Source organism: Harpegnathos saltator, unplaced genomic scaffold (assembly GCF_003227715.2).
Source record: "Harpegnathos saltator strain DR-91 unplaced genomic scaffold, Hsal_v8.6 scaffold203, whole genome shotgun sequence".
Taxonomy (NCBI): Eukaryota; Metazoa; Arthropoda; class Insecta; order Hymenoptera; family Formicidae; genus Harpegnathos; species Harpegnathos saltator.
In genome coordinates this window covers 1,061,586-1,087,613 of record NW_020229988.1, presented here as the reverse complement: position 1 = coordinate 1,087,613, position 26,028 = coordinate 1,061,586, and the positions used below count along the sequence as shown (strand labels likewise).

Genomic DNA, 26,028 nt, shown 5'->3' with positions numbered 1-26,028 from the left:
AGCGCCGAAGCGCACACGCGTAAGCGTAACTCTAGTGCGCTCGTCCCTCGAGAGAACTTCCGAAATATTATCTCCCTTGTCGCACGATAGCGTTCTCTCTCTCTCTCTCTCTCTCTCTCTCTCTCTCTCGACATCGCGTGCCCTTTCCGCGGTTCGCGCAGCGAGCTAACAAACACGGCACCCGATTCGAGATTTCTCCGCCCGAGAAATCTCGCCTCTCGCACCCGCTTTCGCTCATTATTCTGCCCCTTTGTGTGCAACACACATCACGCGTTCAGATTTCGGCGGGTGAATAAAATGCCGGAGAAGCGTGTCGATGAATTTCGTGCGGGCGATCTTGCGACCCCGCGCGACGAATGAAGCGGAAAGCAGAGAAAAATCCAACAGATTTTCGGAATGACGGCAAATTGTGGGCGGTAGAATTAAAAATGTTTACGCGCGACCCTCGAGTTGGAGACTCCTATTTGCGAGAATAACGACGACGTCGTCGTGCTTCTTCGTCGCCTCCTCGACTCATCGCGTTGCTTAAGTCGCCTTTGACGGACGATCATCCGTGTCGCCGCAAGCAACCCCCTGCCAGACACCGGATGAACGTCCACTTCGCCATTTCATCGGGACTTGCGTAGGAGCGCAAAGATGCGAGCGGCTTTGTTTTCGTCGAGCGCCGATGGCCCGAGCGATACTTTCGATACTGTCCGATCGCACTGACGAGCCGCGATTTCTCTCGTCGACCTTGCCCAGCCCCGACTTCTCTCGGAAAGCAAATTTGCAAATGGAGCAAACGAGCAAAGGAACAATGTGAGCATTCACAGCGTCACGCATGTGTGCTGTGTCATTCTCAATTTTCCGATAAAAAGTCACTCGATGCTGCTGCTGTTGCAAAAGTGAGTCGAGCATCGTTTCGAGGTTCAAACATCGAAATCACCGCTCAAGCGCTGACATCCCGACACGCGTGTTGCCGCGTGAAAGAGTGAAAATGTCGGAAAAGCGATTCTGACGAAACGAACCCGACGACGACGATAACGCGGTGGTTCGAAACGCGAGCAATTATCGTCGTCCTGCGTCGCCGCAGCGGAAGAAATTTCGTTTGCCGAGGCCGAGCGAGGCGAAACTTCGTGCGCCAAAGCGGATTCGTAAGGCTTCCCTCTGCGCCGGAGAGGTCACTCGTCGCTCGCCAGTGCTATCCGGCAGGATGTCACATCGAAACACACACAAATAGAAAGTGAAAATCATCCCCCTTCTCTCTCTTCCTCTCTCTCTCTCTCTCTCTCTCTCTCTCTCTCTCTCTCTCTCTCTCTCTCTCTCTCTCTCTCTCTCTCTCTCTCTCTCTCTCTCTTGAGCGCACGTTCGAGTGAGTTCGCGGTCGAAGCCGCGCCGCAACGGGGAAACTCGCGGTTCCCCTATACGGTTCATGGTAGAGCGAAGGGAGAGGATCGGCTCGCGCCCAAGTTTCCATGCGGCGCGCAAGGCGTGTGAGTGTGAGTGTGATGTGTCGTACGGAGTTATATAATACAGACTCTATGTACAGATTCGCGATTGACACGGCGATGCTAATGCCGGTGGCGTCGCGGCGCGGACGCTTGTCGATGAAACGCCAAGCGGAGACCCGGCGCATTCGTCCGATAGTGAATTTACGGCCGCTATTATAGGCTGTAATCATGATACGTGCCTCCTTGAGGCCGGCGAGTGCGTGTCTGTGCGTCACGGTCAGGTATCATCGCCAGGATCCATTCGCGACGAGCACGCGAAACACTTCTGTGATTCCGCGATTCCGTCTTCCAGTCTCTCTCTCTCTCTCTCTCTCTCTCTCTCTCTCTCTCTCTCTCTCTCTCTCTCTGTGCGCCCGTTCTCGCATCCGGCTGTTGGATCGTTGGCCCGCGTAGCTGCGATCGTTAGGTCGCGATGATGATGTCGGGACAAACGGTGACGGGAGTGCTCGACGTTTGATCAATTACTTCGGGCCTTCTGGCGACTAAATGATACATTCAGAGGAGCCATGCTCCATCGATACCTGCTCTGATATTACGAGCTGTGCGGTTCCCTCTCCCTCTCGCAATCTCTCTGCGGTGATGTATCCACGAATTTAATTGGAGCAACGAGATTGGGGTTGGTCTGTGGTCGGATAATTGCACGCCTAAAAATGAAGTATGAAGAGAGACTTTGCGTGTGCTCTTCTCACTTGATTCGGAGCTTTCTTTGCCGTGCCGTCGAGTGTTACGTTATATCGGCAGCAATTTTTCCTATACCGAATAATTTGCAGCTTAACGTCGTTAATCACTTGTATCCCGAATTAATTTACTCGAGGCTTTCCTATTAAATGTTTGCAATAAAATGGCTTTTGGCATGTTCTAAACGTAGGAAATAGAAAAATCAATTTTATAACAATTTAATGATTAAATTTTAAGGCGATGCTTGCAAGTACCGATAGGAATGTAGGGTGAGATACAGAGAAAAGTTTAAAAACGTACGAGCGTTCAGAATGCAGAACGATACTTTTAAGCACCGTCAAGATATAAAGGATTAAAGCGGTTAATATCGCGAATCCGGCACAGTTTGTGGAAAATAAACTTTCCCACGGTAAAGTCGCGTTCTTCCAGACAAGCGACGATTCGCGCGATCCGATATGTTTCGCTCACGCATCCGTAGACGCACAATTAAACGTAGACGCGGCAATTGGCGCGCGATCGTCGAATAACGCAAAAAACAATCGGAGGCAAGCCATTCGCAAAATTAATGCTAACGTATATCGGGAGGGAATTACTCGCGCTGTGCATATTTTCCTTGGGGCTAGCCGACGCTCTATTCGCCGTGTCGAAATTTCGAAGCGTGCCCCGCCATTGTTTTCACTGATAGGATGCTTATTTATGCGCGGTTCGCAATAATCGCTGGCGATTATTGTATTAAATTTCCACGCACGCCGGACACCGATTCAATTATTCGAGTGTTTCACTCTCGTTTATTTGCGATCGTAAGATTAACTTTTACGCGCGTATGTCGCGCGTTTAGTGCTATTTATCCTCGCTAATTGCACCTCCCGCCGCCGCTCGATCGCACGACGCTTTAATGAACGCTCAATTATTCCAAATTATTCTTTTGCGCTCTCTTGTTATCCACGCGCGTGTCTGTCTGTTTTATACAATACAGCGCATACGCGTTAGACAACTATCCTCTCTTCCGTCTCTCTGGATGTACTTTTGTCAATTCTTCCCGTATTCACCGGACACCGAATGGTATCCGCGCTTATTTAATCACGAGAGAGAAACAACACGACGATTAATCTCCTCATTAACATTTCATAACTCCTACATGTTTGAAGTCCCGGTCGTTGATGACGATTAATTTGAACGGCTGTAACACGGAAATCGAACGTCGAGTGTCGAATAGTCGACTGCGTCCATGCGATCATTGTCTCTATAGTGTTTCAACGTTGCGCCGACTAACGCGCTAATTAGGGACGATAGAAAATTAGGACGTAATCGAAGTGCCTGTCGTACACAATGGGGCTACTTTAACCGACTTAATGCGGATCGCATTGAGCCATTGATTTCGCGAATTTAATCGTGAAACTGGAACCAACACGTATCCGTACACGCGTTCTTCACAATATGCAAATTAACCCGCCTAGCCTTAATACTTGTATTATCAATCGCGCTTTGTGTGTATCACAGATATTTAATTATACGTTTATACACTGAAAATGTCTCTCGTGTCGTCGCTTACTCGAGGTATGTTCGAAACGTATCTGATATCACCCTGATGACTTCAATTATCCAAACCGATCAACTTGCCGTTACCCGACTCGCACTCGGTCGGTAATTGATGTTGCTGGCAGAATGACGAAACATTTGCGATGCGAGGGTCAATATAAAATCGATGCTTCATTGAGCGTCTGCGCTTCGCCGCGTTGGAATCCGTACGTGGTCGGATTCGCGTTATCAGCTCCTTCTTCAGCTCCTCGCAAAAGGCCAAAAAATGACGTTGTCGCATTTACAGCACAAACGCCGATCCGACCTACCGAATTTGCAAACGCAATAAAAGTAATCGCTGGGAGCACTCGAACGACACGCCCTCGCCAACGGGCTCGGCAACGGGCTATAAAATCGCGCGAGAGGAGCCACCGGGACTCGGAATGGCGGCGGAAAGTATGTGAGGGTACAGCCGATTATCGCGCAGCGATTTTATGAAATACGGAAAATTGCCGGATCGAGCACTCGAGTCACGTTTTATTTTCCATTGGATCCCATCGAACGTAGCTTGCATCTCCAAGATTCGACCGCTCGTAAAACGTACCGTGTCAGGCAATCGCTCCTCGCCTCCTTTACGCTTCTCGTAAATCGGTTTCTCTCGATGCGGATTACCTGGATTATCGAGGGGCTCGACCTCGGCTCGGCAACGGCAACGGCAACGGCGAGATGACGACGACGCCGGTTCTTCGGCACGTCTGGCCGTCGCGCGCCGGATCCACCGCGAAGCACCCCCGCGCTTCCGGCATTAGCATCGACATTAGCTTAACTAAATGCCTTTCCATCGAGACGGCGTTCACATCGGTAGCGCGCACGATTCCGCCCGTGGTCGAAGTGCACACGACGACGGCACACGTCACGCTCTTCCGCGCTCTCTCCATTTTGATTTCTGTCGCACGTCGGCGCGCGGCCACGATAACTGACGACGTACATGGCGACGTAGAAAACGTGGTTTACGTGGTGAGCTTGACGATAACTCGGATACGATCGTCCTCTTGTGTGTGTTAAAAAAATGGGAGGGGCAGGGGAGACTAGGTTCGCCTCTATGCTCGCGAGGAATATTCAGCGACGCGAAAGTAGAAGAAGATTGAAACTTTGCGAGCGAAATGATGCGAGTCTCGAGCTGGTGCTCGAGCTGGACACGATTCCAAGAGACTAGCACGTCCTTTGAAGGAGAAGGAAATAATTGTGTCGACTCACATCGTGAAGCAAAACCGCACGATGCAACTTTCGGGTCTTCGCGTCGCCCAACGTTCCTCGTCAGCGCGGTTTTGCTATGCGACTGCTGAAAGTTACCTCCGGTAACTCGGTAACGCTTTGTTAATAACTGGTTAATTCGTAATGCTTTTGCAAGAAGTAACGATTAATTAATTGAGAGAGCTCCTGCTGCGTCGTCGAGAGAAATTGCCACTTCCTCGCGCAACTGGCAGTTTTATTCTCTTACAAAAACGTTACGAATCTTCTTCGGCGGGTAGGAGGAGGAGAGGGTGAGGGGGTGGGGGAGGGGGAGAGGCAATGCGCTGAAAGCTGAAACCGTTCGTCCTCGATCACCCCTTTGAGGAAGTCGTTTGTGCGAGCTGCACAAACCGCAGTCGCTGCCTCGCGGTCGTCGTGTGAATAGTCGAGTGAAATTGTTCGTTTGCATTCGCGTGGACGCAAGAGCAACGTACCGCGACGGATGTGAACTCTGGCCGCTGGAGCTCTTCTCGTTTCCGATTACACCGAAGATATGTACAAAATGATGAGGGACACCAAAAGACAGCTCGAGGACAGTATCGGCCCCGCGGTCCCGGTCTGCATCGCTTCCGGTCGCTCGCCTGCAACACAAAGATATCCCGCTTGGGCAGTGGTTTCTCGACGTAAACGAGCTGCGAGATCTCGCCGCTGACATACACACGTCTCCCTTGACACCGATACGCGATACAAAAGCGAATGTTGCAGGCTGAAATGTTTCTCCAGTTTCTCGCAGCCACGTCTTTTGCGAGACACGTGACGTATCGGCGGCGGCGGCGGCGGCGGCCATGCGCTGCTTCCCCGGCTATACATTTTTATTACGTCACTCTTACTTGCGCTACGTGCCGAGCCCCATTATTATCGGAGAGGTTCTTCGAGCTGGTTTACTTCGGCCGGGAATAAATAAACCATCCATCAATCTATCACGTCTCATTCGGCGAATATAATCTGCTTCACGCGAACTGGAAGGGAAGCGGAGAAAATAGAAAGAGGAGAAAAAGGAGGGAGAAGAAAGGCGAGGGGGCGGCCGGGTTTGCAAGTGTGATCCGGATAACGAGGACTTCACTATGCAGCACGTGCTGAATATTTTCAGATGGAAAGTTATTGAAATACCAGTGACGTGCATCGCGAGGAAAGTTTCTGCTCCGTTACGACTGCTGAAATTAATTGAATCGCGCGCCCGCGGCTGTTCGCTTCGCGCCGTGGAACACGTCGCAAACTTTTTAACGAATGTCAACTGCGAACGATACATTCGGATAAATGATCTCGTCGGAGCGGCGCGGGGCGGGGCGGGGCGAAATGAGGCTCGGCCAGGCGTCACACGTTGGGAGTGTTGATCGCGACGATTTCGCTATTGTAAAAGTTCCGGCGGGCCGGCAGAACGTATTAGGCGCGTCCTCTTCTCTATCTGACGTTCTATCGGATATCGGCCACTTCGTAAAGGGAATCGAAGCACAATTTCCGGATACGCGCGCGCGCCCTCCTCGCTTTCCCATCCGTAATACTCGCGGAATTTTCCGAGCCGGCCCTCGTAAATTCTCCAAGTTTCGCACCCGCGCCAAAGTTTCGACTTCGCGTTCGTTCGTTCGTTCGTCCGTTCGCGGATTTCTTATCGGGACGCGGGAGATTTCGGAAAGACATTCCTCCCGACGACGACGAAGCGCGGCCGCGGCAACCGGTCTGGCCGGAGGACACGAACTTTCCGAAATTGTTTTTAACGCATTGTAGTAAGGGCAACTCGGACGAATTATTCCGGGCTGCGGCTAATGGCGAAGTTTCCGCGAGATCCTGAGACCTATATATTTCTTTCGACGTGGAATATCGGTCGCGCCGACCAGAGAGAGAGAGAGAGAGAGAGAGAGAGAGAGAGAGAGAGAGAGAGATAAAGAGAGAGAGAGAGAGAGAGGGAGAGAGAGAGAGAGAGAGAGAGAGAGAGGGTGAGCGCGGTGCTGTATGCGTGTGCGAATCGAAGAGTAATTTCCGCCCCGTTCAAGCCGTATCAACTGGGTGGCTGTAAATTTCTACGAGCTTTTAAGGTGTCGTATTCTACGGACGGGCCGAGATTTCAATGGTAAAATTTTAAGAGCACGCGCTTAAGAGTTATTCTCTTTGCTGCGACCTGTATTCTCCGCCACGATATACGCAATAATAGATATCGCGATACTCAAGAACATATTTCTGTCACGTTTGCAGATATGACTGAATTTGCCTTACTACGCGTTATTAGAAGAAGCGAGTACAATCTCTAGTGTATCCGTAAGAATTTCTCGCATGCGATTATTCTCCGGAGCAAGCGTACGGTTCAATTTGCACAAAATGAGATTCCCTCGAAGAGAGACGAGAGAGAATAAAATACGAAGAGAGAATAAAAATTACAACAAAAGCCCGCAAAAAAACCAGAACATCCTCATTTTTTTCGAAACTTTTAGCAAAATTTGTAATTTTTCGTTTGAGCAAAATTTGTAATTTTTTCTATTTCCACCGATTGCACTTTATTAATAGTACATCGTTGCGCGAATACGCGCTCGTCATACACGCCGAGATTCATCGAAACATTGAGCGGCGCACACGCGAGACTAAATTTCACTCCGCGAAAAAATATCACTCCCTTTTTACAACATTTGACGAATGGTTGTCGGTTGTACACGACGGTACACGATTATACACGTGCCTCGATTATTTCTGCGTCCCATTTCGCGATCCACAGGTTCTCGATAAACGCGTTACGCGAACATCCGCGAATTGCGGAGCAATTTGTTCCGCAGCCGCGTCACGAAAAACAGCCCGCGGCATAACCGGCGTAATTCAATGTCTGCCGCATGCGCTTCATTAATAAATTATTCAAGCCGGTCGCAGGTCATCGAAGCATTCAGCAACTCGCGCGGCGGCTCCTTCGTACGTCGCGCATGACGAAGGGCCTTATTATGCGAAACCTAACCGGCGCGCTTCGTATTCGTGTTCGCGCGAGCGTTCGCGCGCATATACATACCGGCGCGCCAACTTGGCGACTGCATAATTGCTAAGAGTCGATAGAGCAGCAAGCTCCGAGAGAGCGAGTTGCGGCCGAAAGCTGGGAAGGGACAGCTGCGAGCGCGAGCCGGTGCCCTTCCCGGCCCTGCGCGCGCTCACGCGGCCTCACGTGGCCGAGAACGATAAGAACACGAGAAAGCGTGATATTTTAAGTCAACTCCGGCGTGTTTTCATATCGGCGTCGTTATCATTATCAGCGACATTTCACCCGACCCGGAGCCGGCGGCCAACCGAGCGCTATCTGCGTACTTTTTTCATCGACATTGGCCGCGGTAGTTTTAACGATCGCGCGGTTGCGAAACGCTTCGAGTTTACGAGCCGGCTGTAAATAGTTAACGCCGACGCGGCCTGGCCTCCTCCGCGCAAGATCCGAACAGCGGCGACCAATAAAATAATTTTGCACGCTGTAAAGCCCGGATCCGACGACAGCCGCCGTGCGCTTTGGGAGTTTGTGGGGCGGAAATTGCAACTTACGGAATGGCCGGTCGATCTCGGAATTTCAGCTCGCTGCCGAGCAAGAGCCTCAAAGCGGTACGATGTGGTCTCGATGCGATCAAATTATCCTAATTTCACATCGCGCGCAAAAACGAGAGCACCTCGTCGCTTCGATATTTCGCCGGAAATCCGCTTCGCTTCGACGAGCAATCGCGATCGAGCGACGATCGAGCAAAATTTTTCCCTCAGAGTGCGCCATTATTCACCAATATCGAGACATACTGTCGCTTTCGTCCTGTCAAACGCATCCTCCAAGTGGGCGACGCAGTCGTAGGCAATTTAATCACGCATTTGCAATTTTCGCGTCGCGGGAAGACTCGATTGAAAGACGCGAGATTAAAAGAGACACGAATGCCGGAGAGAACGGAACGACAGGCTTAAAAAGTCGACGATTGTCGGTTTGAACGTGCGTCTCCTCGCCTCCACGAGAAACATTCGCGTTGTTTGCCTTGAGGGACGAGGAGGAAGCACCCGAGTGATGATTATGAATTAGCAAATTGCGAATAAAGTTCTCCGAGCAACATCGCGCGTTCCATGTTGCCCGCGCACGCGGTTCCGCCGCACTCGGGGCGCCTCGCGTCGCTCATAAAACGTCGCGGCCGAGCTGGTACACTCGCAGGAGCAAAGACTCACCATTTAGGACATGAACCCTGATGGACGCCGTATTGGCGTTGCTGGGTTTGCAGCTGTACTCCCCGGAGTCCGAGGGCTGCGCCGTCTGAATAAGGAGCCAAGAGGTGGTGACGTCGCCACCCTTCTCGGTTATCACCGAGATGCCGCCCCTGGGACTGTCGTAGCTCAGGACGTTCTCATTGTAGTACCAGAAGATGTAGGCTGGTGGCTCCGAGCTGAAGTGTATGGCGCACGTCAGGTTTATCGTGCTGCCTGCACCGACATACAGCTCCGGTCCGCCCAGTATCGTCGCCGTAGGTACTGCGATAAAGAAGAATTTTCCTTCGCTTTTCTCTCCACCCCGCTCATTCCCGCTAAACCAGCGAAGCTCTCCCGTCTCGTCGTTGCTCGCGCTCGGCGCGCCCGGATAAATCCAGAGATTCGTGCGTCGTGAAAGATTCTCGCGTGAAAGCCTCTCGGGAATAGTACTTGGCCAACTACGGCGGGGGGCGGCGTGGGGGGGGGGGGCGGGAATGAGCGAACGAATCTTTAAAGTCGTCCCGTGATCCGTGAGAAGTAACGAGGTGAAGCTTCTTAACAAATGCCGGGGTCAGTGTAATTGAAATCGCGAGCACGACACCGACGACGACGCTATTCTCCGTAGCGACGGATTCAGCCTCGGCCTGAATGCGATTGAATGCGTCTTGAGCGTTAAGCGTACCGCTGTGCCGCGTTAGACAATCGCGTCGGTGGATAATTACTTCGTTTCATTTGCGACTCCGACTGTCTTTTCGAGTCCGGGTCGGCCGCCAAAGTCTGACACGGCGCGAGAACAGCAACGCGCGAGAGATCGCGAATAAAATTCTGCGACTTACCGACCACGTTCAAGCGAAACTGATGCGACTTGACGGGCACGGTGGAAATCTGACACTCGTAGATACCCTGGTCTCGCTCCTGCGCCCATTTTATGCAGAGGGTCCACTCGGACCATTCGCTGTTTTGGCCCGTGTTTTGCTTGTGCATCGCTTGAAATCGCTGGTCGCTCGTGTACGTGTACGCCCCGGCCGTCAGGATGTGAATGTCCCTGTGCCTGACCCAGGACACCTTGATAAACAAAGTTCGGAATGGTGATAATCGGTACAAAGGACGCGCCCGAGACACCGCGTGCCTCCTCGCCGATTACGCGAAGGTGAAATGAATGTCGCTTATCTCGACGTTTCGCACACACGCAGTTTTGTCAATAACTCGCTAATAATAAGAGAACATGTATCTCTTTTGATCCATTATTTTTGTGTTCGCCGATGAGTCTGACGGCGTGCGAATGACGTTGAAACTTTAAAGAATAAACAGTGCCGTCGATTTTTGAATACTTTGAGTTCAATGCTTCCAGAAACGGCGCACATTTCGGACCTTTTTTGGACAAAATTCTTGTGACAACACAAATCTTCATGAAACCTAGTAATGTTTTTTTCTTATATTCGGGAAGGCTTATATAACAAGGAGGTACTGCGGAAATTTGATTGTCGTTCCAGGAAAATTATGAAAAATTGACTGCAATCTAGTGAACATGAAATTCATGAAAAAGAAACGATAATCTTTTAATAGTCAGAAGCTTCTAGGCAATAGTACATCCAAGATACATATCATGCTAATGGGTTTTGAGGTCGTTAATTACGAATTCGAGCTCAAAATTGCAAAATTAATTTGTCTAAACAAATTTGTTTAAATAAATTATCGTAAAATAATATTTTTTATGAATTTCCATTTCAAAATTAAGACATCAAAATAACATCTTTTACATCTGAATTTTTAATAATTATTGATTAATTTTTGAACTTAAAAAATAATATCTTCGATTTAAAGGAATTAAATGAAAGACCAAGCAGACTGAATATGGCTTTTATGATTTTTGGGGTTACTGATTATAAATTCGAATTGGAAAATTAATTCAAACCAATTTGTTTGAACAAATTAATTTTGCAATTTTGAGCTTGAATTCGTAATTAGCGGCCTTAAAAACCATTAACATGATATATATCTCGGATGAACTATTACTTAGAAGCTTTAACCTATCAACGGGTTATTGTTTCTTTTTCATGAATTTTATGTTCACTGAATTGCAGTCAATTTTTCTTAATTTTCCTGGAGCGGCAATCAAATTTCCGCAGTACCTCGTTGTTGTTGTAAGCCTTTCCGAATATAAAAAAAAACCATTCCTAGGTTTCACGAAGATTTGTGTTGTCACAAGAATTTTATCCAAAAATGTCCGAAATGTCCCACTGTGCGGCGTTTCGGCGCGGCAAAGTTTCGCACTACATTTCTCTCTTACGAATTCCTCCTGGTGCACCCGGTGGATATTGAAGGGCAAGTCGAAGAGAACCAAAAGTCGAAGAGTTTGCCAAAAAATCAGGGAGAGATCATGAAAATCATCCTTCGCTGACCTGAGATAACAAAGCGGGGCGGCGCGTACCGCTTCGCGCAGATGAGATTCTGCTTTCACGGCTCACAAATTTCATACGTTGCTTTAAAATGTCTCCCGAGCGAGAGCGACTTACTTTCGGAAAAATATACTCATCGGAATGGAAGCTTATCTCGATAACTTTCAACCCCCACCCCCTCACCACCCAGCCCAGCGCACTGTGTCGGAGTCTAGCGCGTCCCGAAGTGCTTTGTACAGTACCTGACCAACTTTACCGCGATTCCGAAACGGAAGGACCGAACGAGAGGATTCGTCTATTTCCGTGCTCACGGAACGCCGAAAACCACCGACCCGTGCCGTAGCCGGTAAGAAAAGTTGCGAAGGAATACAGAAACTTTCCCGTGAGTTTCGGCGCTTCCTCCGCCGACACACGCAAAGCAGATTCTCACGAGCGTAACGCGACGGTGTCAGTGCGAAACCCGAGAGGGGTTCTTGGCGATTTTCACAGGGGGAGCCTTCGGAACGGAAAATAAAAAGATTTCGCTGAACGATACGATCCAAGACACTTCCTCGCATTCGAGATTCTCCCGGTGTATTCCAGAGTTAATACGCGCGCGCGAACGAACACGGGTGGATGCGTCGTCTTTTATTTGAGAGTTGAATAATTTTCATACTATCAAGTTTGCCCTTTCGCCCTTTGTAGCGCAGAGTACACAAACGTGTGTCGCAAGAACGCGCGTTCTATGTCGGCGCTTCCGGTGTCCCTCGCAGCGCGTACGCATCTCTGCGCACTAAATCATAAACGTCCAAAGAACCGTATACGTGCGAAACAATCGCGTCGAAATAATTGATCGCCGCCATCCGTCAGAGAGGAGCGCCATCCGTCTCGGCAGCTCTCGCGGCTCGGCGCAACGAGCAAAACCGTGATATTGGAATTCGCGGTAACGGGAACTTCGACGCATATTAACGTCGGGCGGTCTTCGCGGCGCGGCGCGGCGCGGCGTGGAGCTTACGTCCCCGATGCGGGAAATTTCAAGCGGGAGCGGCGACGGCGGTCTTTAGGAAACGAGGCCCGCTTGGCTGTTCGTCGATATTTTCACAGAGTCCGACCTCGTATATATACCGAGCGGGACGGCAAACGTGTGCGTGTGTGCACGTACACGCGCCGCTGCAAGCCCCGCGTCTACATATGTGCCGCCGTTGGCACCACTTAGCGTATTTACTCGGCGAAGTTTACGTCTCTCGCGGCGTCTGGCGAGTGGTAGCTATTGCACGGGAACAAAAGCAGTTTAGCGCTTCCTAACTTATCCATCGGAGACGAGCGGGCGACCCGTAGACGCGAATGGAGACTGCGAGAAGACGTCGGGAATGATGAATGCCGAACGTTAAGCGGAACCGCCGCGAGCACGACGAATGGAATGTGGCAAATGCTTTCTCATATTGTCTGTAAAGTGCGCCGCCACAGGCCGCCGTGCGCGCCCTTTCGTGGCGCGCGATCCCTTGAATCGTCGGCGTCTCGTCGCGATCGATCAGCTTGTAATTAAAAATGTCTCTCGTCAAATCGATCCGGCTTTCGATGCGACATTCCGATGGCTATTAATATCGCGCGGCAGCCATCGTGTTTCTGTCCCCGTGTTCTCGTTATTGCGCTAATTAGACGAGAGCGTTTGTGTCATGAAAGGCGATCGAAAGCTTCCTGTTTGATACTGTTACGCATTTGATATTTAATCTACTCACATTAATCAGCCATGTTAATCAACGACCATTTCGCGGGTTTTTTTGAAGCACTCGATTGTGCGTCTTTCTGCAGCTGTCGAAAATATTCGATTGAAAATATAGGATTTGCGCGCCAGGCGCAGAATAAATTTCCACAAACGGGAAACATCAAACATCTCTCTTGAGAATTTGCAGATGCGAAAAGATTGCAATGTGTGAGAAATGAAAAAGTAATTTGACCGTAAATGGGACGTTTCTATTATCTACACTGAAACACTGTACATTCTCAACATGTGAAAGCGGCTTGCACAGTTAATGTTCAGTAGCTCAGATCCTGATTAAACTAGAATTAATTTGAATCGGATGAACTTAAATTGATTGGATCAAGTTAGAATGAATCCGTCTGTGAACGGTGAAAATTTCTCCCTGCGCAAGCAACGAAATTGAAGTGATCCCATGTTTGGCATTTCAACGTTCAAGCACAATATCCTCTGGGTCTCCATTCTCGATGTATTATCAGTGATATCAGCAATCGTTACTAAATGTCCCGTAGAAATCGAAATTGAAATATATTTCTCGCGGGCTCGACGAAGAAAAGGAGGACCGACTATCTATCTTCGAATTGGTGCCGCTTGGTCTGAACCGGCCTGTATACAGACACCGCGGGTAAACTTTATATTTCACTGCTGTGTTTTCGCAATCGTCCTCTTTTCACCAGCGTTCTCGCACCCGTTGCTGAACGCACGGTATATTGATTCCGTTAGTCGATGACTTGGCTGGAATCCGTCCGGCGATACTCGGTCGGGGCGCCTCTGTATATTTACGGTTTCAGTTGCCGTAAAATATCTTTCTTTCTTGTCATGTAAATGTTAACTCTCACGGGGCGACGCGTCGGCACAGTGATTGCTGACACACGTGATGAACGACAAAAATACGTGACATGCGTTGGGGCTGCGCGTGCAGCCCTGATGGCTTTGAAAATGTCTTTTATCATCGCATTTGTTATTTTTCACAAAATTGATTCCTTTCTCCCCTTTGCATATAGCAGAAAAATAATATATAATTATATAATTACTCGCAGAACATGTTTACTTATATATATATATATATATATATATATACGTCTATCACAACATGGCAAAGTATAAGGTATTACAATATCGTAATCTCAATATCGGAACTTTGTTCCATGAGGGCATTATGATAGGAATGGGAATATCGTAAATTTCGTAACAATGAAAGTCTAATAAAATTTTGTCGCAACACATAACCGTTCCCATCGCCGAAAATGTAATTATAAAGTTTTAAGTAGCTCGAATTTTGCGAAAACTGATTTATCAGACGGACTAGCTGAAGCGGTTCACGAAAAATTTCCGTAAAAGTTACAAATTCCACTTACAATTATAAATGCGCAACTGGCGAGATTGTCTAATATTTTGAATAAGTGATTGCAACCCATTGACTATGTTAAACAACTTTGGTATTCGTATGTGTATGTGTTATATATGCAAAGTGTGTATTAATTTTGGGATTTTATGGCAAAATCCCAATTATAATTGATTCCATTATGCTTGTATTCATTTGTTATTTATTAATGATTTTTTAACACACCGGGGATTTATTCTCATAAAATGCAATTATGTCCCAAATGGAACCAGAAAAAAGATATAAACACACAACATGTGAAAAAAAGTATTACAATTAATATATTCGTGAGTCGTTATGTGTACACATTTTTTGATTGTCTCTTTTCATCGCACATTCACTGCGCACTATTGTTATACCATGTTTTTTACAAATTATCCGCAGTTTTATAACAACAAGTGCATTTATATAAAATTGAAATGCTGAAAATAATTATTGCCCTCTTGTCAAATCTGAATAATTCGCGAAAATAATTGTCTTTCCAGCGAGATATCGAGTAACGCGGACGTTTTTCAATTGTGGTAAAATAATCGTGCGTTAATGAAACTCGTATCATTCGCGAGTCTGAGTAATGTACAAATTTCAAACTCGAAATTATAAAATTATAACGGGATATTATTGGAAAACACTCGACTCGTTCTCGTATTTTGAAATACGATGTGGAAGAGATGGAGATAGAAAAAAAGAGAAAATTTCTATGCTATTGCATAAAAAATATAAATACTTTATTTTTCATTGTATCGCTTCAAGTGCATCATTATTTTGCTGAATATTTCGTTTTGGCTTTTGCAATTTCATCTTTTCGCCCTTTTGCGATATTCGTATGATCGGCATTGCACGGCAACGACCGTGTTTTTCTCTCGATATTCCCGCTATCGCGCTAATTAGATGAGCGTTTGTGTCATGAAAGTGTGATCAAAAGCTTCCCCTATGATAACGCGACGTGTCAAGTGTGTATCTGAATTTAACCTACCCATGTTAATCAATGGTAATGTCGATGTTGCGCGCTTTTCGAAACAACCGATTGCATGACTTCTTGAAGTTGTTGTAAGTATAAACTTGGAAATACATGTTTAGAATAAATCGCCAGAAAACATCAAATACCTCTCTGGAAGATTTGAAAATTTTGAAGTTACGAAAAGACTGTAATATAAGAATGAGAATAAAAACAGCGCTTCATTATAAATAAAACATTATGACTGATCAATTTCAGAAGAATTACATCAGGATACAAATGGAAAATTGCATTTAGTATAATCACTCATTAAAATTTAAACTCATTAAAATTAAAGTTTAAATTATGAAATATTTGAATTCTACATGTCCTACATATTTTCAAAATTACGTATCTGCAAAAAGAATATACCTGCATTCTTTATTTCTGACGATTTCCGCATATGTATGTATATGTGCATTCACTGCATCGTGTATTTAACGAAATCTAACAATTACTTGCGACATTTCGTTCAATTTAATTTATTTATGTTTTTATATTCTTTGGAATTTTTCGTGAATTTATTGTTCGCTATATCCCACAAGTAAAAATCATTTTATCTGATTTTATCTGATTTTATCTGATTTTATTTCGTTTAACAGGTTTTACCAATATCGCTAAATTTATGCTGTTCTGTCGAATTATGTCACGCGTTAGTGTAAACGAAACAACAAGAATAATCGAAAGAGTTTACTTTAATTATCGAATTAATTATCGAAGAACATTTAAACTTTCTAAAACATCGTGGTTTGATCAGGAGTATTTACTTAACGCGATTCTGCAACAAGCGGCCTCGGGCAACTAACCAATTTGTAAATCGGCTTTCGCGTGAGATGGCTCAAGCACTAGTGCGCGAATAATTAAATTGCTTTGAGAAGGCAACCAGAAATGCGAAAAAATTTTGGAGCAAAGCTCCAATTTATTATTAAACGTAATTACCACGAAAACGTAACAACTATAAAGGGATGCAAAGTCAATTTCTTTCTTTCATGTTATATTGCGCCCGTTACTTTTGTGCGAACGCTACTCCAATTAAATCTTTGCACCGTTTTAATTATATTGTTGCAATTTGAAACGATGAAACGTACGTACTTTCAAGTGAAGTATTTTCTGAAACATTTCGTTTTATATACAAAATTTACTTACGTCTGCGTTTACAGTATAAATTTCGTCTCGATCACACTTTGAAATTCTTTATCTCTAATATTGACATTTTACTAGTTCTAGAAGAACATAAAATACTGTCAAAGTCAAATCTACTTGTGATATTAAATGCGGAGTAAAGTTTTATTATCTCTATTTATATCTTTTGCGGCGTCTGAAATAATTTAAGTTGCGCAAAGTCTTTTATTTCCTATCACTCGAAACTCTGGAAGCATCAGCGACTTTTTTAATTAAGGCAAAATTAATTCCAACTTGGCAAAAAATCCATCGAGAAAAAGAGCGTTGTAGCCCCGGAGTATTTTGCGTGACGATCGATTTTACGAAATATTTCTTCTTGCACCCTTTCATCCGTTCGTAAAGCTTGATATCGGTATCAAGTTACACCGTTGTTGCGGCGATCTTTATCGTCGTCGTTAGGACGACGTAACCGAAGCCCCGGCTCGGGAGAAATATTGCGTTCGAGTGAATTCGAGATTGAAATGTCACACGATATGCATCAGATATGTGTGTTTCTTCGACGAAACCGAGCCGATGAAATTACACGTATTCTGGAGCAGATGCGAAAGATTACGCCGATAATGACGTGCGCAGAGTCGATCAATTCGATCGACTAACAGCTCTAATGATTCCTTTCAATAGAGATCGTAATGGTAGTACTGCGTCTGCGATAAAATTGAGTTTCCAGTTACCTCTAAGGTCAATTAACGTCCAATCGAGCCCGCGCAACTCGATTATTCGCTGCAAATCGTTTCTCTTAAGGTCCTTACGGGGCCGGATTCCTCTTTTGCTCCCGCGAGAGAGAAAGATAGAAAGCGCTGATCTTTAACTTAACTATGTTACCATGCCTTTTTTGTTTTAAATTATATGTATGCTATGAAATTCCTTATCCTTTGCAACGAAGCAACGAATCCATCGCATTTATCTCATATTGCATTAACAAATTCCAAAAGATGACGATTCCCCTTAATTGAATAAAATCTAACGTGATGTATGAACTTCTGATGCAAAGTAAGATTTATAATCGTAATCAATTTATACATTTATACATTTTCCGATCGTGTAGTCGAAGACGTTGCTGAAACTGTGTCATAATTATCAGAGTTCTGAATCATGAAATTTAGGTAAAATAGACTCTTAGAATTGGGTCTTGTATTTCATAATTTATGGATGAAGAAAGATATATAGTATGAGAAAGAGCTCTTACAGTTTTCTCGCCCAGATTGCGAACTCGGCACGTGAGGTATGCAGTTTTTCCAATCAGGGCTGTCACGTTGCTGTTCTGCGAGAAGTCGAAGGTGGGATCCGGCCTCGACTTCTGGCCGGAAGAATGATCCAGCAATTGTTGCCGAGGTCTGCTCTGCATCGCGTGTCTGTCCATGTTATCTATCGTCCGATCTCCTAGACTCAATGTGTCTGTAACGAGAGAAATTTGCCGATAGAGTCGATGCGAAGATCGATAGTATAACTAATCGGAAAACGCATTCATTATGGAAAAGGCAGCTGAAAGTCTTTAAATTATTTTAATAAAGAGTATACTTGTATATTTAGGTAAAACCTAAAGTTAGTTTTGTCGTGCGTTTATTTCCTTCATAAAAATCATGAAATACGTTTGGCGACAATTGCCGACCGCGAAGCGCAAATTTGCATTAGAACGTGGACAGTTCTACTTTCAGTCGCTGGCTAATCGATTAGCTTTCAAACGAATCCCGTAATCAGGTGTGCGATTAATGAAATTTCCAGTTAATTGAAGTCTCTAATGGCAGTCATTAAACAAACGAGCGAGGAATAACAAAACTCTAAAGCACCAGTGCCCGTAAATGTTTATTGCTCTCCAAAATACGCAATATACTCGGCAGCCCGTTCAATCTCGAACTAATCGCTCAAAGTTGCAACAACAATCGGCTCAAACTCTTTATAACGTAAAAGCCGAGTTTTCGTTGACTTCAGCTATTTCAATATTCCCAAATCAAACGTGGCTAGGGACGGACTTGATACGGCGCGGCGGGCGACAATCGGAGTATTCCTTGCAATAGAAAGCGGTCGGTGTTTCACTCGACAATCGAGGCTTTTGATTCAGTCCATTCACTGTCACCGCATTCGCCACTGTTCACGCGTGCATTGATGTCTCTTCTTGTACGGGCAATAGACATACATGTGTGGTAATTCCTGGCGTACATTCGATACTTCCTGTGCGGAAGCTCTAGCTTTTTACGAGCATCTACGATGTAGTCTAGATATTAGAGGTATGTTCGTATAAAAAGTTTGGACTTCACTCCAATCGTCGACACAAAACATATGCGATATTTACATTGCGTGTCCTTTCTATCCATTTTAATGAAACCACTTTTTTCCTCTCTGATTTCTTTATACTGAATAACACCGAAGAGTAAAGTTATTTATTATGATATCGGGTTACACCTCGCTCTAATATTCTCATCTATCATATCACCAAAAATTATTTCAGACTCGAAAAAGGCATCGCCCGTTTTTGCGTCGGTTGCGTTTCCGCACGGCTCAACCTCCAATGTTGATAAAATGGAATTGCCGCGTGCAAAGCTCCTCTTTTATCACGATTTTTTCCTCTCGCTCTCTTCAACCCTTTCGCTCTTCGCTACACCTATCCCTGGATACGCGTCTTTCCCTTCGTTACGGTTAAAAGGACCACTCGATGCGCGAAATTGCGAGAACAACGCGAATAGCCGTCACCCACGTATTCACGTTAGGCAAGGCAACGAGCATTTTAATAGGGACACCCGCGAAAGTGGCGTGCACCGATGAACAATTTTTGGGATTCGTTCCAGCAAACTGCAGGCCATCGATTTCCGAATGGAACTCGCGTGTGGCCGTAAATATCAATTTTTGGGGAGCGACACGTAACAACGATATAAATACCGTTAACATTCAACGAAATGGAATGATCTAATAGCATATAAATAGGAATCGTTTTACTTAAAGCCAAAAATACGTGACCTGCACGCTAACTGGCGCGATTTCAGCGATGATAAGCGAAGTGATTTCGTTTTATGGGAAATATGTATCATGCTCACGCGTCAATCGCAATATTCGAGTTTAAATAATCCACAAATGTGGATTATGCATCATTAAGCTGACGATACATAATTTATCACAGAGGATAAACCTGCCAAGCTATTCTGCTTTTAACGATTCTTTATCGTCAGTGACAGCGACGATGAAATTTACATTTTGGAAACAAAGTTTACTGAATATTTCGAAGAAATAGAAGTAAGTTGCTTATACTTACTGAAATTACTATCGTAATCTGCTAATCGTAAAAAATCGGGCCGAAACTTCCAATTAAGATTGTAAAAGTGTGTATTGTTTGAAACTTGGTATGTAATAGAAATGTCTGCGAATACATGACACAATGAGCAAACAAAAGTTGGATGCACGCTCGAAGCTTCTTAGCGAACTTCACGCAAGGACGAAGACTTTTATCCTTATTATTCAGTTCTGTTCCAATTATAATCAACGAAACGCAAGCAATTGTCGCGAATACTCGATGCGGTTATACATGCTGTGTGACGTCATTATAGTTACCGTTCAGAGATGCTGCAAAATGGTCTACAGCACCCGCGCACTTTGCGCACTGCAAGTTGTTAAGTTAGAAATGCACTCAGGAACGGTCGATACATGTCCCGAAGTAACAGAAGTGTTTGCTTAGTGTTTGAAACTAACTCCACTTCATATTCCGGATTTAATGGCGAAGGATATATCTTGCGTTATCGCGCGAGCTCGGTATTCGAACCGTCTCGTAATACGCTCCTTCTTGCTCAGCAGACCTTGCTTCAACTGTAACGCACATTAATCCCCATTGCATATTTTAATGACGCGATTCAGATGAATCGCGATCGCGGGTGAATAGTAGCCGCCGAGTGTCTTCTCATCTTGAGTCTCGTTTCGCATTCGGCATTACCGTTATTTTATCGCCGAGACTCGACACACACCTAGACTCGCTCACAATCGGAGTCGATTCTCGGGAATCGAAATTCAAAGTGCCCGAAGACGACTCCTCTCTTACGAAGATTCGTCTCGACGGACTTCTCGGCGGAGCGAGTAGCTTCGCCAGCCAAGTGCATACAAAGTATCTATAGCTGAGTAATCAGAGAATCGTAATAGCTGCGGGGTGTATCTATAGCCAGCGAAGGATTGGATGGAATTAGATTAGATCAGAGCTCATTACGCTTCGGCTTAAGAGTGAATTAGGTAAAGAATGGACTGTACGAGTAAAGGCTTCCTCTTCCGGCTAAGATAAATCTCTCTTCATTGTTTTTCCTATAATACATCACACAAATGATAATAGCAGTGCCATTTTCGAGACAATAGCTCGACGGGCTGCGATGTAGTAGCATTTCGCTCCCTCTCTCCCTCCCTCCCTCCCTCTCTCTCTCTCTCTCTCTCTCTCTCTCTCTATCTCTCTCTCTCTCTCTCCCCCTCTCTCTGTCTCTTTCCACTACATCTTGCAACTAAGCGTTGAGCTTTAAGACGACAGCATAGCTCCTCGGGGTCTGGCATCTTCGCGAGATCTGATACGCGTAGAAGTCGTTTCAAAAGCGGCATTTTTCCTCGCTCTTGAAGCTCCCTCGAACAATTTGGCGCGAGTCTGCGGTTCCGCGATGGTAGAACGCGCGTCTTCTCGCGCAAACGCGATTTAGATTGCTGCGCTTTTCGTTCGCGATAGAAATGGCACAAGTTACTCCCCTCCGAAAGGTGGCCGAAGAGGAAAGTAGAGTTGTATTTTAGTCGGATGTCAAGGCGCATTCAAATGGAAACGACAGACCACATCCCCCTCTAATTAACGCAGATGTTTCGTAGCGGGCAAGCGGGAGAGCTGATTGACTACGCGGAAAACTTTGCACTTCATTAGCTTTCCACTGAGACGCGCCGCAGGTGCGGCTGCTTTATCCTCATAGAGTTCCAACAATGCGATACACGTAGAATAATATGTACGTGCACACGGAGTGTGTGTGTGTGTGTGTGTGTGTGTGGATGTGTGTGTGGTGGATGCTCGCTCTCGAATCTCGATATACGAAGACAGCCGTGATGATATATAAAGGCGAGTTCTGGGAAAGCCAAAGAGAGAGGGACTCCCTGGAGTGCATGGAAAAGCTCGTTATAAGCTCTTCGGTCTTAGCTGCCGCTGCGAAATTAATTAAAGCAAGTGCTCGCTCAAGCGGGCGCAAGATATCAAGAAATGTCCTTTTGTTGGTTGCACAATGAATTCGCATGCAGCGTCATTCGACGAGATAATGAACGGCGTGTTTTCTTAGGAATAGCGGAACGCGCTCACAGGATCGAGAGGGGGGAAAGATTATTAAGGTAAAGATTAAGTTTTGCATAATATCGTTACGCGGCTAAGACCTTATTTTGGTGTTTACTTGTACCGCCCTCGTGCCTCGTCATCGCCGTCGACATGATGTCGTGCGAATGTTAATGTGGAACATATAGTTTGTGTGTTTCGCGGGAAATGTTAGCATAGTTCTGTTAGACGTTATAGGACTCTCTCGTTTAGAATCGTCGTTGACTCCATTAATTTACACATACTGTCTGTTACATGAGCATGATAATCGTTCTTACGTGTGACTTATTGTGGCTCCGCTAACATATCTCTTGCGAAGATATCGCAAGTAACAGCTGCATCTCCCGACCACAAGAGAGATAGCAAAGTACAAAATACGACACATGCATAAAGTGATATACACGGTGACGAGTGAAGAAACAGCCAAAAGATTCGCAGACATCTCGTACTTGCCGAAATACGCACACGGTAGTGTTTTTATATTCCGCCTCCCTTTTGTTTTACACGCAACATCTCGCGCAGAATCGAGAATATTGACGTATTCTCTTATTATTGTATAATAATGTGTCTAACGAAGCAGAAACGTTTTACGGAAGACGAACAAAGACAGCAGACTGTATTCGATGGCAAAGAAAATATTCTACGACGTGAGATTACTCATAAGTGGGTTTGAAGTATAAGCCCGACAATTGTCGTCGATTTATAGATGACTGACCATTCAGCGAATTGCAGACTATTCGTTTTCACTGAGTTGAGAAAAAGCTGGATTTGTCGGCGGGTTCACGTAGTTTTCTTTCTTTTTTTTCTAGGATGGGCTCCCAGTAATTGCGCTCTCTGTCACTCGGTGTCATTTGACATGGACGGTTACTCGCGTTATTACAGTCGCGTCCGGGCTCATAGGGTTACGACAGGTGCAGTGAAATAACCGCACCGCGGCTGCTGGCGCCCATGCAATCGGGGAAAAAGCCGCGCACGGTTTCTCTGACAGTTCCACGGCGGATAATAAAGAGCCCAATGGTACAGGTTCATTAATTAATTAGATAGGACGAGTCAACATGACGGGGCGACCAAAACACTCTGGAAGCATCGACTTTTGCGTAGCTTGCGAAAGAAACTACCGAAACGAATCCATCGATTATGTCGTAGCAGTGTCTCTCCCGCGTGACTAAAGACTCAAAATTGACAGACGCAGTCGGGCGAAAAGTTTCCACATTTTTCTCGGGGCTCAGTACACCGATAGAAAAATATAGTTGAATTAACTATAATCTCACTATATTTTATAGTTCATTTTGGCGTCAACCATATTTTTATAGTTCATGGGACCTGCAAGATATAGCAGAATAAACACAAATATATATAGTCAATGATTGTCTTAAATAATTGTTTAGTTACTTTTACCACATATATAGTAATTTCTCATTCACAAATATAATGAGATTTAATATTCATATAGTTACAACTGTCATCATTTAGCAAATATTCTGGTAATATTGACTATATAAAAGAGTTACTTTACCCACCATTTTATATTTGCATCCATACAATAATTTTAGTTTAACTTACTATAATTTTTAGTAAAAATATCATATGGTTGGTTATACTATGCTTATATCGTAATTATTACCGATATTATGGTAATACTTACTATAAATATGATATTTCGGACTATAATTTAGTTACTATATCATTATAGTTCCAAGTATCATATACTTTTCTCTCAGTGTATAAATGTTGCACAGAGCGAGGAGAGAAAGTATACTTCACTAATGAGATAATGATTCTTTAGTCGCTCCCGTGGTCGATCCGTCGTCATGCTCGTCGCGCGTAAGTTATTGCGTGTTATCGGGCCGAGCCGTTCGCGTCCACGCTTAATGCCGCGTGCCGGAATTCATTAGGCTGAAAAACCACTCGCGGTGGCAACGCCGCGAGAAAAAAATGGCATATACAAAGAGTTATCGATACGAAAGTACCGATAGATATTGTAACAGCTGCAGCAGCCGCAGCCGTATCATAAAACGCCGATGATGGAGGAGGAATAACGATACCTCCGCAGCGGGCACATATTTCTCGCTTTACGAACATATCGATCGTCACGAAATAATCTTGGCGGCCGCGCCTTTTTTCCGAACGTGTCGGATCGGCGAAATCACTTTTCGCGTCGACTTTTTCGACGCCGACTGCGCTGCCTGTGCTGCTGTGCACGTGACCCGAGCAATTTGCACACGAATCGCATCGGGGATTCTGGATTAAGGTATTTAAAGGAGCACGGATCGCTGCCGCCTTTTCTCCCGCATTTCATTGCAATTTCCTGACGGGAAAGAGGCAGGAGGGGATTCCGGACCGCCGCTGTGCCGTAGCGTCGGCGATCTGAATATTTAGATCGCTCTGGGGCACCGGGCGAATGACCTTCGCAATAGCGAGGAAAGATCGTTTTCCGCCTCCGTGGAAGTGGACGGTAAAAGTTACGATCTTATTTCGAGCTCATCGCAATTTGTGCCCGACGCCTTCGCTTCTACGGTTCGGCTCCGTAGCAACCGACTAATCGAACGAAAAGGCTGAACATTTTTACGACCCCGGAATAGAATATTCAAATCTAACCATCTTGACCCAAACACGTTTTCTTTTTTACACCAGGACGGGAGTGTACCGATCGACGAATGATCGATGACGAATGATCATTTTTATCGATTTCGTAAAAGCGTAAATTATTTATGCTTTGAAAGTGGAAAAATCGCGTGAAACGTAAAAAGATCAAAGAAAATAATCGATAGAACGCAGCTCTCAAAAATATAAATGCACTTTTATCGTCATCGTAGCTTCGTGTTTTTTTTTTTTTATATTTTTTTGTACAACAATTTCGTTACGAAACCACTGATCGTCTTTTCCTTCGGCCCAACTGGAGTCGATGTTTTTCCTTTCATGAGTAAATTAGAGGAACATGCAGAGCAAAAATATAATACAATGGGTATGTTGAGATAAGTACGTTAAATGTGGCTTTAAAACTCGAGCGTCCATTTGCAATTTATACTAAATTCACTCATTGATATCACACATTCCAAAATGTACGAGTGCACTTGCGCTCAGTCCCCGATAAATGTTTCAGAAATAGAAGCTCGTTCCGATTTACCTCGCAGTATCCCGTTTGTATCCCGCGGTTATTTCCAGCAAAATAAGGTCGCACGAACCTAATTACTCCGCTTCGCATTTCCTCGCAGCCGCACTCTTTCCACGTACTCTTTTATTGAGTAATTATTCGTCGCGAGTAATAAAACCGCCGTTCTCATCTTGAACTCTTGAGCGTTATTTCAAGTTACATTCTCGGTCCATCTGGGTCACCGCTCAATCAGAAGCTCACTTTAAGGTATCGCTTCGTTCATCTGGCTCGTAAAAATGCGGCAGGATATGCATGCTTGTGTTGGCTGAGTGCAAAAGTTTTGACGAGTCTCTCAAAGATGTTGTGACTGATTCAGTTTGGTGCGTGACAACACTTGCAAACATGTAATACGTAACCAGAGGTAACGAAAGAAACAATGGCATCTATTTGGCAGAATGAGGATAAATAGCTCTCAATGAAATCGCTCGGGGTCCATATTTTTCCATCACGAGATTCATTAAAACTTTTGCACTTGCCTGATACAAGCGAACAAGATTGGACTGTGCCCGATGAATTATTGACGCGCGAAACTTGCGTGTCGCGTGAACAAATTTGTAATGGCGCGTAATTTACGATAAAACGCCACAGAGAGAGTTTGTCGCGAGGCTAAAGTTGCCGGTAAATCGCTTTCCAGACGCGAGATATAACGAGAGAGATATTCCATCGGGATTGCTGAACGGAGGTTTACGCATCACATGCATTGCTCCGCGACGACGTGTCGCGTTC

The 26,028-nt window shown here is 45.4% G+C and overlaps 1 protein-coding gene across 1 annotated transcript in view; it reads right to left on the bottom strand.

The window, feature by feature from the left end:
* Positions 1–1,293: 1,293 nt before the first annotated feature.
* LOC105189377 (cell adhesion molecule 2) overlaps positions 1,294–26,028 on the bottom strand; it is a 45,005-nt gene continuing 20,270 nt past the window's right edge. Inside the window, exons 2-5 of the mRNA XM_011151436.3 lie at positions 18,036–18,244; positions 9,989–10,217; positions 9,135–9,434; positions 1,294–5,560 (exon numbers count right to left, since the gene is read on the bottom strand). Of these exons, the coding sequence (XP_011149738.1) occupies positions 5,460–5,560; positions 9,135–9,434; positions 9,989–10,217; positions 18,036–18,244 (839 nt within the window). The 3' untranslated portion in view covers positions 1,294–5,459. The remainder of the gene's footprint in view (positions 5,561–9,134; positions 9,435–9,988; positions 10,218–18,035; positions 18,245–26,028) is intronic.